We start from the raw sequence: 18,832 nt of genomic DNA on the forward strand, positions 1-18,832 counted from the left end.
ATCCTGAGAACCGGCCAAACTTCCCCAGCATCCCCATAATGCCTTTGATAATGCCCAACGGGTCCAAAATATATAGCAACAGGTCGGCTGCATAGGATGAAACCTTGTGCTCGATCCTTCTCCAGTCCCTCAACGGCCTAAGCGCCATTGCCAACGGCTCTATCGTCAAGGTGAAGATCAACAGGGAGAGCGGGTACCCTTGCCTCATCCCACGATGCAACCTGAAGTACACTCAATTCACTCGGTTTGTCCGCATGTTTGCAACCGGCGCCTTATATAGCAGCCGGACCCAGTCCACAAACCCCTCCTTGAATCCAAACTGCCCCAGCACCTCCAGCAGATACGCCATTCCACCTAATCAAATGTCTTCTCCACGTCCATCGTCACCACTATCTCCAGCTCCTGCCCCTCCGAAGGCATCAGAGTTACATTAAGCAGTCTCCTCATCTTCGCCAAAAGTTGCCTCCACTTTACAAAACCCGTTTCATCTTTACCTATCACCACCGGGACGCAGAACTCGATCCGCGAGACCAGCACCTTTGACCGCAGCTTGCCATCTATGTTTAGTAGTGATATCAGGCAGTACAACCTGCTTGGTATCCTTATCCTTCTTTAATATCATGGAGATAGAAGCCTGCGAAAATGAAATGGGGAGTTCCACCCTATCCCTTGCTTCATTATATGCCCACACCAGCAGTGGTTCCAGGTCTGCCCAAACCTTTTGTAAAAATCTACCGGGAACCCATCCGGTCCCGGGGACTTCCATGCCATGCATCGCCCTCATTCTCTTCATCACCTCCCTCAACCCATTTGGGGCCCCCAGTCCCTGAACCAGCCCCTCCTCCAGGGAAACTCCAGCCCATCCAGAAACTGCTGCATCGCCTTCTCACCGGTCGGGGCACGGTAGCATTATGGATAGCACAATTGCTTCACAGCTCCAGGGTCCCAGGTTCGATTCCGGCTTGGGTCACTGTCTGTGCGGAGTCTGCACATCCTCCCAGTGTGTGCGTGGGTTTCCTCCGGGTGCTCCGGTTTCCTCCCACAGTCCAAAGATGTGCAGGTTAGGTGGATTGGCCATGATAAATTGCCCTTAGTGTCCAAAATTGCCCTTAGTGTTGGGGGGTGCTTATTGGGTTATGGGGACAGGGTGGAGGTGTTGACCTTGGGTAGGGTGCTCTTTCCAGGAGCCGGTGCAGACTCGATGGGCCGAATAGCCTCCTTCTGCACTGTAAATTCTATGACTCGATTAACCTTCTATAAATGCCTCAAACACCCCATTCACCCCTTCTGGGTCCATCATCACCTTGACCTTATCACCCCTCACTCTGCCAGTTTCCGTCACCACCTCTTACTTTCTCAACTTGTGGGCGAACCACCTGCTCACCTTCTCCCTATACTCATGCACTGCCCCTCTGGCCCTTCCTACCTGCTCCACTGACTTTCCTGTGGAAACTAACCCAAACTCCATCTGGAGCTTCTGACATTCCTTCAACAGCCCTGCCTTCGGTAGTCCGTATAACTCGTGTCACCCTCAGAATCTCATCCACCAGCCTTGCCCTCTCTGCCCACCCTATGCGCCTGAATTGATATAAGCTTCCTCCTAACCACCGCTTTGAGTGCCTCCCACAGCCTGGCGGCCGTGACCTCCCCTGTTCCATTTAGCTTCACGTATCCCCAAACGGCAACCTGCACCCACTCTCACACCACTTCATCTGCCAGCAAATCCACATCTAACCTCCACTAAGCACCCCCCACCCCCATCCCCAACCCCAGGTCACGTGCCAATCCACCCAGAACGGCGCGTGGTCAGAAACCACAATCACCAAATACTCGGGGTTGGCCACACCCGGCAGCAACGTCTTATCTAGCACAAAAAAAATCAATCCGTGAGTACACCTGTTGCCCATGGGAGAAGTATTACAACTCCTTCGGACTTGGCCTCCCAAGCCTCCACGGGTCCACCCCGCCCATGCGCTCCATAAACCCCTTCAGCTCCTTTTCCACTGCCGACCGGTCCAAGCTCAGATCTGTGACCATGTGAAAATCCCCCCCATAATCAGCTAATGCGAGTCCAACTCCAGGATCCTCCCTAACACCTGCCTCATAAAATCCATATCATCCCAATTTGGTGCATAGAAGTTTACCAAGACCACTGGCATTCCCTCCAACTTTCCACTCACCATCACATATCTCCCTTCGGATCGGCCACAGTACCCCCATGAGTGTCATTCCATCTGGCCCTCTTTTGTGGGGACCAGTACAAAACGGCACTCGCCTGAGGTCCCCCAGGCAAAGTGATTGAATCACAAAGCCTCAGGTATCTCGGAAATCTGCACATTAGAGTAAGGCTCGCTTTAATATGCAGTTTTGCTAAAAAGTGATCCTGCCCATTGTGGACAGGATTCCCGTTGCAACGTCTCATGAGATTACGTTGAATCTCGCAAGGCGTTGCGAGTCAGGTAGATCCTGGGAGCGGTGTCTCCCGGCATTCACCGGCCATGCTGCATGGCAGCGAGGTTCTTTTATGGCGCAGTGTGGCTGGAGGATCGCGCCCAAGGTATCTTCCCTTGAAGGGGAAAGGTAGGGCAAATAAATTCACAGCGTCATGGATGACGAAAGAGATAGAAGTGAAACGAAAAGAAAGGAGTGCATGTACAATAGATATCAGGCATAATATACAATGGAAAATCAGGCTGAATATAGAAGGACCAAAGGAGAATTGAAAAAAAAATCTGAAAAGCAAGGCGAGAGCATGAAATTGGCAACTAACATAAAAGGGAATCATAAGGTTTTTATAAATATTAGAGTGGTAAAAGAGTAGGACCCATTAGGGATAAAAAAGAGACTTACACATAGGGACTGAAGAAATAGCAGAGGTATTAATTAGTACTTTGTACCTGTCTTTACAAAGGAAGAAGTTGATACTTCTTCAGGTGGGAGAAAAGGTAACAGGTACTCTAGAATAATTTATAACTGGGAAACAGAGGAGAAAGAGGAGTTAGAAAGGCTATCCTTAATTAGTATTGATAAGATGCAAGGACTGGATGAGATGCATCAAAAGTAGTGAGGGAAGTGAGAGTGGAAACTGCAGAGGTGCGAGTGATAATCTTCCTGTCTTCCATATTCAAAGAGATGGTGCTGGAGCTGGAGGACTGGAGAATTGCAAATGTTACACCTTTGTTCAGGATAAGCGCAAGGATACAGCTCACACCTAGAGACCAGTCAGTTTGACTTCAGTGGTAGGATAACTTCTGGAAACTATGGGCGCGATTCTCCCCCAAAATTTCTAAGTTAATTTGTGACAGGTTTTTCAGGAGGTTTTTCAGGGAGGGACAATGAGCACTAGAGCAATAGTTATATGGGGCTCTATACTTAGGGGTACAGATAGGCGCTTCTGTGGACGTGAAAGAGACTCCAGGATGGTATGCTGCCTCCCTGGTGCCAGGGTCCAGGATTTCTCTGAACAGGCAGAAAGCATTCTGAAGAGAGAGGATGAACAGCCAGAAGTCATGGTACATATTGGTACTAATGACATAGGTAGGAAGAGTGATGAGGTCCTGCAGAAGCAGTTTAGGGAGCTAAGTAGAAAGTTAAAAAGCAGGATCTCTAGAGTTGTAATCTTAGGATTACTCCCTGTGCCACGTGCCAGTGAGGCTAGAAATAGGAAGATAGTACAGCTCAATACATGGCTAAACAGCTGGTGTAGGAGGGAGGGTTTCAGATAAGTGGACCATTGAGATCTTTCCCAGGGCAGATGGGACCTGTACAAGAAGGACGGGTTGCATCTAAACCAGAGGGGCATAAATATTCTGGCCGGGAGGTTTGGCAGTGTCACATGGGTGGATTTAAACTAGTTTAGCAGGGGGGTGGGAACCAAAGCAAATGTGAAGAAACTGAAGGGGAACTAGAGAGTAGGGCCAGTAAGACTCAGAGGAAGAGCAGGCAGGGTGTGGTTGCTGATCAAAGAGGGTCCGGTGGACTAAAGTGCATTTGTTTCATTATGAGAAGTGTAACAGGTAAGGCAGATGAACTTAGAACTTGGAGTAGTACTTGGAACTATGATGTTGCTGCCATTACAGAGACTTGGTTAAGGGAAGGACAGGATTGGCAGCTTAACGTTCCAGGAATTAGATGTTTCAGGGGGGTTAGAGGGGGACGTAAAAGGGGTGGAGAAGTTACACTTCTGCACTACTGGTTAAGGAGAATATCACAGCTGTACTGCGGGAGGACACCTCGGAGCGCTCATACAGCAAGGCATTATGGGTAGAGCTCAGGAATAGGAAGGGTGTAGTCACAATAGATTGGGGGCAGATGTTTGAGGGCAAATCAACATCTGGCATGTGGGAGGCTTTCTAGTGTAAGTTGATAGGAATTCAGGACCGGCACTTTCCTGTAAGGATGAAGGATAAGTATGGCAAGTTTTGGGAACCTTGGATAATGAGAAATATTGTGAGCCTAGTCAAAAAGAAAAAGGAAGCATTTTGTCAAGGCTAGAAGGCTGGGAACACATGAAGTTAGTGTGGGATACAAGGAAAGTAGAAAGAAACTTAAGCAAGGAGTCAGGAGGGCTAAAAGGGGTCACAAAGCATCATTGGTCAGCAGGATTAAGAAAACTCACAAGGCTTTTTAGACATATAAAAAGAGCAAGAGGGTAGCCAGGGGGAGGGTTGGCCCACTCAAGGACAGGGGGGGAATCTATGCGTGGAGCCAGAGGAAATGGGCGAGGTATTAAATGAGTACTTTGCGTAAGTATTCACCAAAGTGAAGGACTTGGTGGATGATGAGCCTGGGGGAGGGTGTGTAGATAGTTTGGGTCATGTTGAGATCAAAATGGAGTAGGTATTGGGGTTTGAAAAGCATTAAGGTGGACAAGTCCCCAGGGCCTGATGGGATATACCCCAGAATACTGAGAGAGGCAAGGGAGTAAATTGCTGGGGGCTTGAGAGAAATCTTTGTATCCTCACTGGCATTGGGCGAGGTCCCAGAGGATTGGAGAATAGCCAATGTTGTTCCTTTGTTCAAGAAGGGTAGCAAGGATAATCCAGATAATTACAGGCCGATGAGTCTTACGTCAGTGGTAGGGAAATTATTGGAGAGGTATCTTCGAGACAGGATTTACTCCCAGTGATGATAAGTAGACTGACATCTGCATTATCACCGGTATGTAAATAATAATATATGTATAACTGTTGTAGTTCCAGCATCCGACCGCCAGGTGGTGTGAGTATGTAGACACGAGACCTGGACACACCATGTGTTCCAGAAGAAGGTGTTAGAACATAAAACATACAGTGCAGAAGGAGGCCATTCGGCTCATCGAGTCTGCACCGACCCACTTAAGCCCTCACTTCCACCCTATCCCTGTAACCCAATAACCCCTCCTAACCTTTTTGGTCACTAAAGGCAATTTATCATGGCCAATCCACCTAATCTGCACGTCTTTGGACTGTGGGAGGAAACCAGAGCACCTGGAGGAAACCCATGCAGACACGGGGAGAACGTGCAGACTCCACACAGACAGTGACCCAGCGGGGAATCAACCCTGGCGCTGTGAAGCCACAGTGCTAGCCACTTGTGCTACCGTGCTACTGTTAGTAAAGAGTTTGTAGCAGTCGCACAATAGAGTAGCTCTGTTGTATCTTAGTGTGAGTTAGCATTAGACCATTGTTTCCAACTGTATTAATCTTAGACATTTTAGTAATTCGCTAGTGCAGTGTTAGTAATAAATAACATTGTTTATAAAACAAAGTCTAATGTTCTTTGTTCACACTACAATATCAAGATTCAACATCAGCCCAATCAAAGAACATTACACTCCTACTTGGAAATAAGTGGGCGTCTTAGCGAGAAACAATACGGTTTTGTGAAGGGGAGGTCGTGCCGCAGACTTGATCGAGTTTTTCGAGGAAGTGAAGAAAATGATTGATGAGGGTAGGGCAGTGGATATTGTCAACATGGACTTCAGTAAGGACCCTTACTGAATAAGGGGCAAAGGCCCCTAATTCAAAGTGAGTCACATTGAACAGCCATGTGTTTCTCGGCACTGTGAGTGCTGGGGAACACGCGGCTATACCCGCTTGCTCGGGGACTTTGTTCCCTTTTGGGAAGCTCACGCCCCTTGACTTTGTCTGCAACACTTTTTTGTGAAGTGACCCATTGTTCTGTCACCGTCTTTTCTTTTAGCATTTGATTCCAATTCATTTGAAGCTTGTACATAAAAATATACATTTTATGTTGCTTTGATTAACAGCAAAATACATTTCTAATGTCTTATCTTTTTAAAATATGCTCACCCCTCAGGTGAAAAGGTTGGACACTCCTGGTTTATTCCACAAAATCATGGTGTTACTCCATCTCCTATAAACAGATAAAACGTATTCATGATTTAATAAAGGTTATGTTTCCTATATTTTTCTTAGATCTCAGTGAGAGGCTTTAAGTCATTCGGAATTGGCTGCAATGAGATTCAACACCTTGTAATCAATGACATGGCAACTCTTACGAACAGCTGCATCAGCGTAAGTGAATTGACATTAATTTACCCATAACAATTTAATTCTTAATTATTTTCATCAAGATTATTTTCTTCAATTTGAAGTTTTTATTTGAATGCTTAGGAAAAGTTGTTTCACCTGTTGTATCAAGTGAATCAACTCTGAAAATTTGTATCTCTGCCTCTTTTTTTCCTGAAAAAACCCAGGCACAGAGGCCGGCACCAGTCTCCTCCACTAGCAATTTTATGTCTTCATGAATGATGTTGCTGCTAGACTTTTTTGTTGTCAGCAGTGATTTTCCATATTATTCTTCGCTTTCATTGTTTACCTTTTTCACACAGCTAACATGTTTGTGCTTTTTATGGTGTTTAGCAACCAGATGACATGAACTAGCCAAATGAGACACTGTTGCTTCCCATGTTAGCTTATTGATACTTACTTTGTTCTGCTCAGGCTGTTTTACTTTCCATATTACTGGATTCTGTAGCAGATTAGATTTTGCTGTAATGCTGTTTATGAGGGTTAGGGGTTAAGCATGTGGGACTGCCCATTCCTTTAGTTACCTGGTGTAACGACCCCCCAAGGGGTTTCTAGGTACATTGTATTAGATTCCACTCCTACACCTTGGAATACGATCTCCCCAGATGATTAGAGGGCGCATTTTCCTCCCAATTGGAGGATCCCCCACAGGATATAAACCTGAGCCTGAGAACAGGTCAGGGAAGAGGATCCTGAGGGAGAGTGGAGAGTGAGAGAGTATTGTGTAATGATATGCAGACATGTAACCAATGGGTAATCAGAACAAGACACAACCAATGGGTAATCAGAACACCCAGTGGTGGCATCACCACAAGAGGGCATCACACGACCACTGCAAAAGACAAGACACACAGGCCCTCTCCCCCTTCCACTGGCAGAAACTTAGAGAGCAAGACGTGTGTAGTAAGCAGCACCATCTCACCACTATATATGGTCTAGAGTAAGTTCATATAGTTAGTAGAGTGTACTGTATCACTAGAGTCAGATCAGTAGAGTGTAGAACTCATTCAGGAGCTTTGTTAATTGCTCAATAAATACGCTCAACTTACCTCGAGGTCTGGAGTATTCTTCAACAGCGCCTACACCAAGTAGCGGCTTATGTTACTTTAACAACACATGGTACCAGGAGTGGCTACTGCATCTATCTAGTTAAACTCAGTAAGTTCAGAGACAAACTCAGACAGCTCTTTGGCAACAGAGCCAACACAAGCATCGCTGCCGGAACAAAGCTACCAAATCCAGGCATGATGGACAAGACACAAGTATCGTGTTATTCACCCTGGGGTAACACAGACTACAACACGATGCAGTGAAATGATCAAGCATACCCCAAACATAGGTGTTGGTTCAATAAGATTTATTCAACTTCAGTAACGAAGCACACAGCTGCCTGTAGGTTTACTCTCTACTACTCTAAGTAAACTAACATTAACTATCTAGACCAGGCTAGCTCTGATCCACGTGTAGAAGGTGTTGAATGATTTGTACACCCTGACTGTCACTACAGTTGTCACCAGTGGAAAGAGGCAGAGTGCTGACGCCTTGTGTGTTTTATAGTTGGACGCCCCCCTTTGGTGTTCTGTCTGGTGATTGGTCGTGTTCTGTTCTGTATGTTGATTAGCTCACCTGGGTGTCTGTCACTGCCTGCTTTTACCTCATGATGTGCATGGGTGCATATTATGACAACAAGCTCCTCATCACCTCAGGACCACCGGTAATCTTAGTGCTAACTGGTGTTCATTTAAACAAAAGTTTCAACTATATGTAGAAGCATCTGACTTGAACAGCGCGACCGATGCGCGGAAAATAGCTCTCCTACTGACCACGCGATAGAGATCTTCAACTCGTTTCAATACACAGAAGGGCAGGACAAAACAAAATACGAAACTATCCTGGAAAAATTCGATAGCCACTGCGAGGTTGACACAAACGAAATATTTGAGCGCTACATCTTTAACAAAAGGATGCAAGGTAAAGATGAATCCTTCAATAGTTTTCTCACTAACCTTAGACTGCTAGCCCAATCCTGCAACTTCGGTGACATAACTGACTCCATGATCAGAGACCAAATCGTTTTTGGAATCCACTCTGATCCTCTGAGAGAGCAACTGCTAAAAATGAAACATATGACTTTAAAGATCGCTATCGAAACGTGCACTGTAAATGAACACTCAAAATATCACTACTTACAATACAGAAACAGTGAGAGTGAAAAATAAAATCTCCCACGAGGTGGAGAGCGTTCAGGTCATCTCCCGAATGCAGCACCTCCACATCTCCAATGGCAGCCATCTTACGCGCTCCTCCTTGGGCCCGGCGCATGCGCAGTACGACCGGAAATACGAATCGGCCGAGAATCGCACTACGCATGCGCACTACGACCAAAGGTATGAAATGGCCGAGAACCGCACCGCGCATGCGCGACGACGCACGGAACGTCATGACGCCGTGTGGAACCGCCCATTTTAGATAAAAATGCCCTGCAAAAGGCAAACACTGTCTCCAATGCGGGAGACTCAACCACTATGCTGCCCAGTGCAGATCTGCACCACAATTCAGGAGTCACCGACCACAGTTCAAACAGAACCGCATCAGAAGTGTGCAACACCAAACGGATGACTCGGATCAAGGTAGTGCAACAGATCCTGATGAGGACTACCTGGATAAAACATTCTGAGTAGGCATCATCACAAATTGCGAAAACGCCACACCGGACACCTCGCAAGTCAAATCAATCCTTGCCGTTGATTCCGAGGATGCATGGAACGCAGTGATGGATGTCAACCGATGCCCCATCCAGTTCAAACTGGACTCAGGTGCCTCCGCCAACCTGATCTCGAAGTTTGACTTCACGAAAATCACGAAGGCTCCCAAATTCCTTCCAGCTGTCTGCAAACTCCAGGACTACAATGGCAATGCAATAACGGCACTGGGTTCACGCCATCTGACAGTGTCCAACCGACACATAGAGACAAGCCTGAGATTCGAGGTTGTCCAACCAGACAGGGCGTCCCTGCTAGGTGCGCAAGAATGCAAGCAACTGAACCTCATTCAAATAGTCTACACCATGACGCCGTCTCATCAGGATCTTCAGGCCAGCATCGACGACATACTGAACCAATACCCAGATGTCTTCAGCAGAATGGGCACACTTCCATTCGAGTACAAAATTCTACTGTGGGCTGATGCAAAACCAGTGGTCCACCCCCCAAGGAGAGTTCCTGTTCCATTGAAGGATCGACTAAAAGCAGAACTCGCAAGCCTACAGAAGAATGGCATCATCTCTAAGGTCATTGAACCAACTGACTGGGTCAGCTCGATGGTGTGCGTCAAGACGCCTTCGGGCGACCTACGAATCTGCATTGACCCCAAGGATCTAAATAAAAACATTATGCAGGAACATTACCGAATCAAAAAAAGGGAAGAAATCACGAGCAAAATGGTACATGCGCGCTTCTTCACGAAAATTGATGCATCCCAAGGATTCTGGCAAATCCAACTCAAAGAATCCAGCAGAAAGCTCTGCACCTTCAAGACGCCTTTTGGCAGATTCTGCTACAACCGAATACCATTTAGCATCATCTCGGCATCTTAAATATTCCACCGCATCATGGAACAGATGATGGAAGGAATAGACGGGGTTTGCGTCTACGTTGACGATGTCATCATCTGGTCTTCAACTCCGGAGGAACATGTGTCGCGATTGAAGAGAGTATTCCGATGCATACATGAGCATGGCCTCAAGCTAAACAAATCCAAGTGCAGCTTTGGGATGTGCACGCTCAAGTTCCTGAGTGATCAGATATCGAAACACAGTGTCCGCCCGGACATGGACAAAATAAAAGCCATTGAGGCAATGAAAGTCCCCGAGGACAAGAAAGCAGTATTTTGCTTCCTTGGAGTGGTAAACTTCCTCGGCAAATTCATCCCAAATTTGGCTACGCACACAGCGTCCCTAAGAAACTTGATAAAGAAATCAACCGCCTTCGAGTGGACGACGGAACACCAGACAGAGTGGTTAGAGCTGAAGGCCAAATTCACCACTGCACCCGTCCTCGCATTCTTTGAGCCAGATCGCGAAACTAAGATCTCGACCGATGCAAGTCAGGATGGCATTGGAGCAGTACTGCTACAGAAAGACGACACATCATCATGGGTCATAATAGCATACGCATCACGGGCAATGACACTGACAGAGACCAGGTACGTTCAGATTGAAAAGGAGTGTTTAGGTCTTCTCACCGGCATCCTCAAATTCCATGACTAAGTCTACGGACTGCCAACATTCACAGTTGAAACAGATCACAGACCTCTGGTCCACATCATCCAAAAGAACCTGAACGACATTGTCCCGCTCCGTCACCTCACTGAGTGAGCCACTGGAGATCACCCAGCACATTGAATCGCAGGTACAAATGTGCGCAAGCAACCTCCCGGCAACGGACGAAAAACTGGTTCTCATCAGAGAAGAGACAGACAAAGACCCCCTGCTGCGGCAAGTCATCTACAACCTCAACAGTGGGTGGCCGAAAGGGCAATGCCCTCAATTCTACTGTTGATTCCCAAATGTCTTTATCCGTCAGTCTGGCCTCAATAAAAGTCGAGAGGGATTTGCAAGTATAACAAAAGTTATTTTATTCAGCTTGCAAGCTACCTAGTCCACAGTGATACAGATAACATGTTGCTTTCTGCAGCCCCGGGAACTAAGTGAAGGTCCCAGACAAAGAGATCAGTACTCATACATTCAAATGGCATCAAGTTTCACATACTCGACACCCATAGGTCATCCTATGTCCCTCCTGACTTGTTTGATCTATTCTGATTGGCTCACTTCCAATCCCTTTCTCCGGCCCCTATCAATTCAGCATCACTCTCATAGACACACCTCTTCCTGCTTTTTCCCATGCGGTCTAAAATCCTTTGTCTCTACTTACCAGAACCAAAGTGGCTTATTTCTACATTACATTAACTAATATCTCTAAAGTAACTATTTTATATCACATTCGTCACTACAACGGCAAAGGCGACCTAACGCTGATCAATGTAATCCTGCTAATGCTGGACAGAATAGTGATCCCGCTGCGTCTCAAGCACATGGTACTGCGGCAAATTCACGAGGGACACCTGGGCATAGAAAAATGCAGACGCACGGCCCGACAAGCTACTGGCTCGGCATCAACCAGGACATCACGGACATGGTCCTGGACTGCGAGACCTGTCAGAAGTTCCAACCAGCACAGGGTAAGGAGACGCTTCAACAACACGACTTGGAAACTTCTCCATGGTCCAAGATCAGCATTTACCTATTCCATACGAATGGTCATGACTACATACTACTCATTGATAACTTCTCAAACTATCCTGAGGTGCTGCAGCTGTCCGACCTCACCTCAAAGACCATCATCAAAGCGTGCAAAGAGACATTTTCGTGGCATGGTATCCCGTATACTGTCATGAGCGACAATGGACCATGCTTCCACAGTCGAGAATGGATCACGTTTGCTAAAGGCTACAACTTCAAGCACGTTACGTCCAGTCCGCACTACCCACAGTCCAGCGGCAAAGGCAAAAAGGGGGTGCACATCATCAAACAACTTATCCACAAAGCCTCGGACTCCGCCTCCGATATACACCTTGCACTACTATCGTACTAGGCGACTCCCTTATCAACTGGCATGTCACCAGCTCAACTGCTGACGAACAGGGACCTGAGAACAACGCTTCCGGCCCTACACCTGCCCAACCCAGATCACTTACCGGTACTACAAAAGATGCAACAACTTCAGGACAGTCAGAAACATCACTATGACGCACATGCCACCGATCTGGACGCACTATCGCCAGCAGACACCATCAGTTTCAAAATACCTGATGGCGGATGGTCTGCCCCAGCTGTCATCATTCGGCAGGCCGCGCCCAGATCCTACGTGTTAAAAACAGCTGACGGCACTATCATTCGAAGAAATCGAAGGGCACTTCGGAAAATCATACGCCCGCGTCCAATTTTCCCTCCACTGCCATCTGTTGAAGCACCACCTCAAGACACCACGAACCACGATTCCACCAGTCGTGACTCCCACACGACTATCAAGACAACGACATCTCCTCCGCCACCTCTCAGAAGGTCATCAAGGATGAGACGGAGACCCCAAAGACTGGATTTATGAACATTTCCCTTCTCATGTCTACTGTATATCCAAGTCATGAATATCATGTTATTATCTTGAGTACTGTCAACCATAGCCACCATCACCACATTAGAAATGACCAAAAAAAAAGGGGGGGATGTAATGATATGTAGACATGACACCAATGGGTAATCAGAACAAGACACAGCCAATGGGTAATCAGAACACCCAGCGGTGGCATCACCACAAGAGGGCATCACTATAAAAGACAAGACACACAGGCCCTCTCCCCCTTCCACTGGCAGAAACCTAGAGAGCAAGACGTGTGTAGTAAGCAGCACCGTCACACCACCACATGTGTCTAGAGTAAGTTCATATAGTTAGTAGAGTGTACTGTGTCACTAGAGTCAGATCAGTAGAGTGTAGAACTCATTCAGGAGCTTTGTTAATTGCTCAATAAATACGCTCAACTTACCTCGAGGTCTGGAGTATTCTTCAACAGCGCTTACATCAAGTCGCGGCTTATGATACTCAATACATAACAACACATCTTGTATTGAGGAGTAGTAGAATAAACCTAGTTGTATCCTGTATGTCTGACTACGTGTGGAGTCTATGTTGTTGTGTAATGAGTTAAATGCAACCAATACCTCTAATTTAGGTCCTCTACTTAACCCATGTACAAAAACTTACAGGCCTGAATTTTTGGGGTGGTGTCTGCCCCCACCATATTCGGTTCTAATCAGCATTTATAGTCATAAGATGACATTTCTGTCCTCACTCAGGAGAAATTCCTGAGTGAGGACAGAAACCTGATTGCCTGGCAACTCTTCAGTCCCTTCAGTCACAGCATTTCAGTGGTTGGAAAGGACACTGCTTGGAACTGCCTGGAACTAGGTACCGGGACCCTGGGACAGGCAAGTGTCAGGGGTCCCAGGGTTGAGAGGGTAAGCAAGGCCAGCGCGGTGGTGAGAAGGGCAGTTGGGATCTCAGGCTCACCAGCTGGGCCTTAAATATTATCCCCCAGACCCAGATTAGCAGTTCCCGATAGTCCCGGGCTGGGACATTTGTTTTGTATGCCCTAGCTGCGTCCTTATTTGTGTTGGGGAATAAACCTCCTTTGCGTTTTAGTCTACGCCTCCTGGAATGGTTACATTGGTGATGAGAGTGGGATCAGCATGGAATTCTGAGCAGCTTTTAAAAAAAACTTCAGAAGACAACTCTGGCACGAAAAAGAAACAAACCTGGAAATGACTTTCTTTGGAAGCCTTGAGCCATGTGACGCAAACATAGAGGACTCTATGAGCCCATGAACTATTTTTTTCAAGCCAACGGCATTAACTGGGATGAGAGATAAAAGGTAATCCTCTTAATGGCGGGGGGATCCTGATGTTTAATATTATCAAGAGCTTAATCTGTCCAGTGGTCCTTGACACTAAAACGTTCAACCTGCTCATGGACCTGGTGAGAATCTATTACGACCCAAAGCCAACCATAATCCTCCAATGCTACAATTTTAACACAGCTAGGAGGACGCTGGGGGTCACCTTTTGCAATTTTTTGCTAGATTGCAGACGTTGTCAGAGTACTGCGAATTTGGCCCATCCCTAACCGAGAGTGTGTGGGATAAACAATGTTGCAACCCAGAAGAAATGACTGACAGAACCCAACCTAGACCTCAAAAAGGCTTTAGAAATAGCTTTGCGCCTGGAGAATGCCAAGAAAGGGGCTCAATAACTTCAAGGGATGATGATAGTAGCATCCTCAGGTTGGGGGGATGGTCCTCGCATAGAGAAGCCGGCATATCCGGGGTAGGCGCTCACATGCCCACCGTCAACCCGACATTCTGAAAGGGCATCCTGGCATTTCAAAATGCGGCCGGATAACACCAGAAGTACTCCGGAAACCTCCCCGGATGATCACAAGTGTCAGCTGCAGGACTGCTTGTTGTAGGTGCTGCCGAAGAGCACAACCCAGGCAAGGCTGCCAGAATCAGTCCAGGCTGGAAGCCAAAGCCACCTCAGGCTCATTCCTTGCAAATATACCAGCCCTCAGAGCAGTTAAAATGACTTGTCATTACCAAAGTCATCCCAATAAGGATACGGCTCCTTGTCAATGGCCATTCTATAGAGATGTAGGTGGATACAGGAGCTGCCGTCTCTGTCATTGGGGGACAGACATTCAAACGTTTCCAAACAGGTATTCTGCCCTTAAACCTAAGGGACACCAGGGCCAGACTAGCCACATACACAGAAGAACCTTTGAAGATTGAGGACCACCACAACCCCAGTAAAGTATGGACAGCAGTTGGCACGACTCCCACTCACCGTTGTGCGAGGATCAGGACCTAGTCTCATGACAGTGATTGGCTCCAGAAGATCCGACTGGATTGGCTGGAAATTCTTCAAATAGGATTGGTGGGGAATTCTACGAGATTAATAACAAATACTCCAAAATATTCGAAGAGGGCCTCGTTAAAGTAAAAGTAGCGAAAGCCTAGATCTATGGGGATCCCGATGCCGTGCCAAAATATTTCAGGACTTGGCCAGTCCTCTACTTTTGCTTGCGAAGGTAGAGGTGGAAATTGAGCGGTTGGAAGGCCACAGGACAATACAGCTAGCACAGTGGTCCCCAATCTCAAGCCCGAAAAGTCAGTCTGCCTTTGCGGAGAATTACAAGCTTACAATTAACAAAGTCTCAAGACTGAATCGGTACCCATGCTGTATATAGAGGGTTTGTATGCGAAATTGGCAGGTGGTCAAATCTTCATGAAACTGGATATGAGCCATGCCTACCTCCAGCTCGAACTAAAGGAGCCATCCAGAAAGTACATCACAATTAACACCCATAAGGACCTATATGAATACACATGGCTGCCCTTCGGAGTCTCTCCGCCATGTGCATGTTATGAAAAATATTCTCCAAGGGTTGCTTAGGGTGGGAGTATATCTCAACGACATACTAATCACATGGCCCACTGAACAAGAGCACCTAGCGATCTTGAAGGAGGTCTTGAGGCGATTTACAAAAGAAGGTGTATGCCTCAAGAAAGAGAAATATTTATTCCAGACAAGCGAAGTGATCTATCCAGCAGCGGGATTCTCCCGAATCGGCGCGATGCCCTGACGGCGGCGTAAAAATCGGCACGAACCACTCTTGCATCAGGCCACCCGGAAGTTCCAGAATCCGCCGCCCCGGAAGGGGCTAGCAGCGGTGTGACGCCAATCACAACGGCGTCACCCGTCACAGACGTGCGCGCCGTCATTGACGCCGCATGGCGTCGCTCACAAAAGACGCCAACGCCCGAGACTCGGCAAAATAGCTGCCCGCCGCGCAGTGCCGAGGTTCCAGGAGCGGTACATCGAAGCGCTCCTGGATGCAGTGGAGCAGAGGAGGGAGGCCCTGTACCCCGGACACAGCCGCAGGGTTGCACCACACGTCAGCCAGCGCCTGTGGAGGGAGGTGGCAGAGGCCGGCAGCAGCGTGGCTGTAACAGCCAGGACAGGCAACCAGTGCCACAAGAAGGTCAATGACCTAATCAGGCCAGCCATGGTGAGTACCCCCCCCCAGGATGGGCGGCACAGCCATAGCTGAAACCGACATGGGTGCACCCACCCATGCATTGGCAGGATGGGCTGTGAACCTAGGCGGAAGCAGAGGTCGGGGGCGCAGCACCAAGTGAGACCCTTCACTGCCTTCCCCCCCTCTATCCCCCCCTTGTCCCCTCTTGCCCCCCCTCCTCATCCCCCCTTCCCCCCATCACCTCTTCGCCCCCCATCTACGTGTTTAACCATGCATGCTGTATTGTGTATTGCAGGACCAAACGTCGACCCACCCGTCCCTGCGGATGCCAACCGCCCCCAGGACGTGCGAGGGCGCCCACAAGACATGGAACGACCAGGGCCGTCAGGCATACGACGCCCCCACCCAGTGCCAGGGCACCCACAGGACAGGGAATGACCAGGGTCGTTAGGCATTCAACGCCCCCACCGAGTGCCGGGGCGCCCACGGGCCAGAGATAGACCCGGACCGTCAGGCATCTGTCGCCCCCATCTGGTGCCAGTGCGGCGATGCCGTAGGACCACATCCAGTGGCGGGGAGGGCAGCCACACCAACAGGCCCCCGTCCCAGTCAACCCAGGACACTGACACACAGGACACCCACACACGGGACACCCACGCACAGGACACCCACACACAGGACACACACACCCAGGACACTGACGCACAGCACACCCACACACGGGACACACCCACCCAGGACACCAACACACAGGACACCCACACACAGGACACACCCACCCAGGACACTGACGCACAGCACACCCACACATGGGACACACCCACCCAGGACACCCACACACAGGACATCCACACACGACACTGACGCACAGCACACCACCACCCAGGACACACCCACCCATGACAGTGACACAAAGGACTCAACCACCCAGGACACCCACAAACAGGACACACCCACCGAGGACACCAAAAGACAGGGGACGGACGGACAGAAAACACCACCCCAGGGGATCCCGGACTTCTGGTCGGATGAGGACCTCGACATTACGCCACTGCTATCTCCTACACCCTCCACCATCGCAGAGATACCTCGGTTGGTTACTTTAGCCATGTGGCTTCTGGTACACTCACTGGTGCGCACCACACAGCCATCCTGGTGCAGCAGGTGGAGGTAGGAGCAGCCGAGGGGCCGGACGGTCGGAGGGCATCCTGGCCCCTGCAACCAGCTGCCGCCCAGACGGGTTCCGGGTTCCTGGAGTTACCATACCCACCCATAGACCCGATGCAGTCACGGACCCAGGGACGATCAACGGGGGTGACGGCCGGCTTGCACCACCTCCAGACGCAGGAGGAGGAGTCCACCCGCGTGCAGGATCAGGGAGGTGTGCCGGTCATACGTGCCACCCAGGCCAAAACCGCACGGGTGGCGTCCGCAGTGGAGGCAATGGGTGCGACGGTGCCAGACATGGGTCGCAGTATGCAAGGCCTGGGCTTTCTGTGCAGGCGGTGTCCGTGGCCCGGGACATGGCTGCCCTCTCACAGGAAGCCATGAGCCAGAGCTAGCTGCAGATCGCAGTGGCACTCAATGCCATGGCGCAGTTCCAGCAGGCCATCGCTGAGGGCATCGGCGCCATTCGCCATGTGCTGGCCGGCGTCGCCCGGACACAGGCAGGGATGGCCAACTCGCTGAGCTCCATGGCTGCAAACCTGCAGACCCTTGTTGATACCAGGGCAGGCCTCCAGGACTGGCAACGCCAGATGCCAGAGGTGTGTCAGGTGCTGGATCCATTCGCATCTCCGACCCATGGAGAGCCCCGGAGGCCATCGGGCACCCCAAGGGAGGGGGAGGTGCCGGGTCCCCCTGCAGGGGAGGTCCAGTAACACCGCGACACCTCAGACTCTACCCCCCCCCCCCCCCCCCCCCCCTCCATTCCAGGGACATCTGGTGGGCAACGGGCAGAAGAGGCTGGCAGCTCGCCATCCTGCCCGGGCTGCCCCAGGAAACGGCCGCCAAAGTGGACCTTAGTCACAGGGCAGGAACCACAGCAGTCCACCTCCAGTTCTGCTGTACCGTCTGGGGAACCACCTAGACGTAGTCATAGGGCCCGTAAGGCCAAAAAATTAGACACTGAGTAAGTTGGCACGGGTGCAGGGCACAGATTAGTCATTGGGGCTAGGGCACGTGTATGAACTGCTTGTCATTAAAATACTTTCACACCTACAGGAGCTGTCTCTGTGCTCTGTCCGATGCGTGCGGGGGTGGGGTGTGAGGTGAGCGCCAGTGTGTGTGTGAAGGCTGATAGGACGTCGAGCTCAGGTGAGTTTGCTCCCCAGCCCCACCCCGAGTCTCCCTCGCCCACCCACCCCCGGGCAGATGACGGGACCGTGCGCTGCAGTGTCCAGGCCGCATGCACGAACGGCCCAGGTGGAGGGTGTTACTGTGGCCATGAGTCAGACATTGTCTAACGATGTAGAGCCCGGGGCTCATCGCAGAGGGGATTGTCATCATCCTCCATGGCATGCAATCGACCCGCTTCCACTGGCGACTATGTGAACCATGCCCATTGTGCCGCAGGTGGATGTGCAATGGAGGGGTGGTGTTCATGCGGGTGATGCAGTGGTGGGTGGGGTGCGGGTGATGCGGTGGTGG

At 49.5% G+C, this 18,832-nt stretch overlaps 1 protein-coding gene across 2 annotated transcripts in view; it reads left to right on the forward strand.

Moving 5' to 3' along the window:
* The window catches only part of fbxl13 (F-box and leucine-rich repeat protein 13), a 444,736-nt gene that overhangs the window by 293,201 nt on the left and 132,703 nt on the right, over nt 1–18,832 (forward strand). For both annotated transcript variants that reach the window (XM_072471330.1, XM_072471332.1), the window contains exon 14: nt 6,420–6,518. In XM_072471330.1, coding sequence (XP_072327431.1) covers nt 6,420–6,518 — 99 coding nt within the window. The remainder of the gene's footprint in view (nt 1–6,419; nt 6,519–18,832) is intronic.

Source organism: Scyliorhinus torazame, chromosome 13 (genome assembly GCF_047496885.1).
Source record: "Scyliorhinus torazame isolate Kashiwa2021f chromosome 13, sScyTor2.1, whole genome shotgun sequence".
NCBI lineage: Eukaryota > Metazoa > Chordata > Chondrichthyes > Carcharhiniformes > Scyliorhinidae > Scyliorhinus > Scyliorhinus torazame.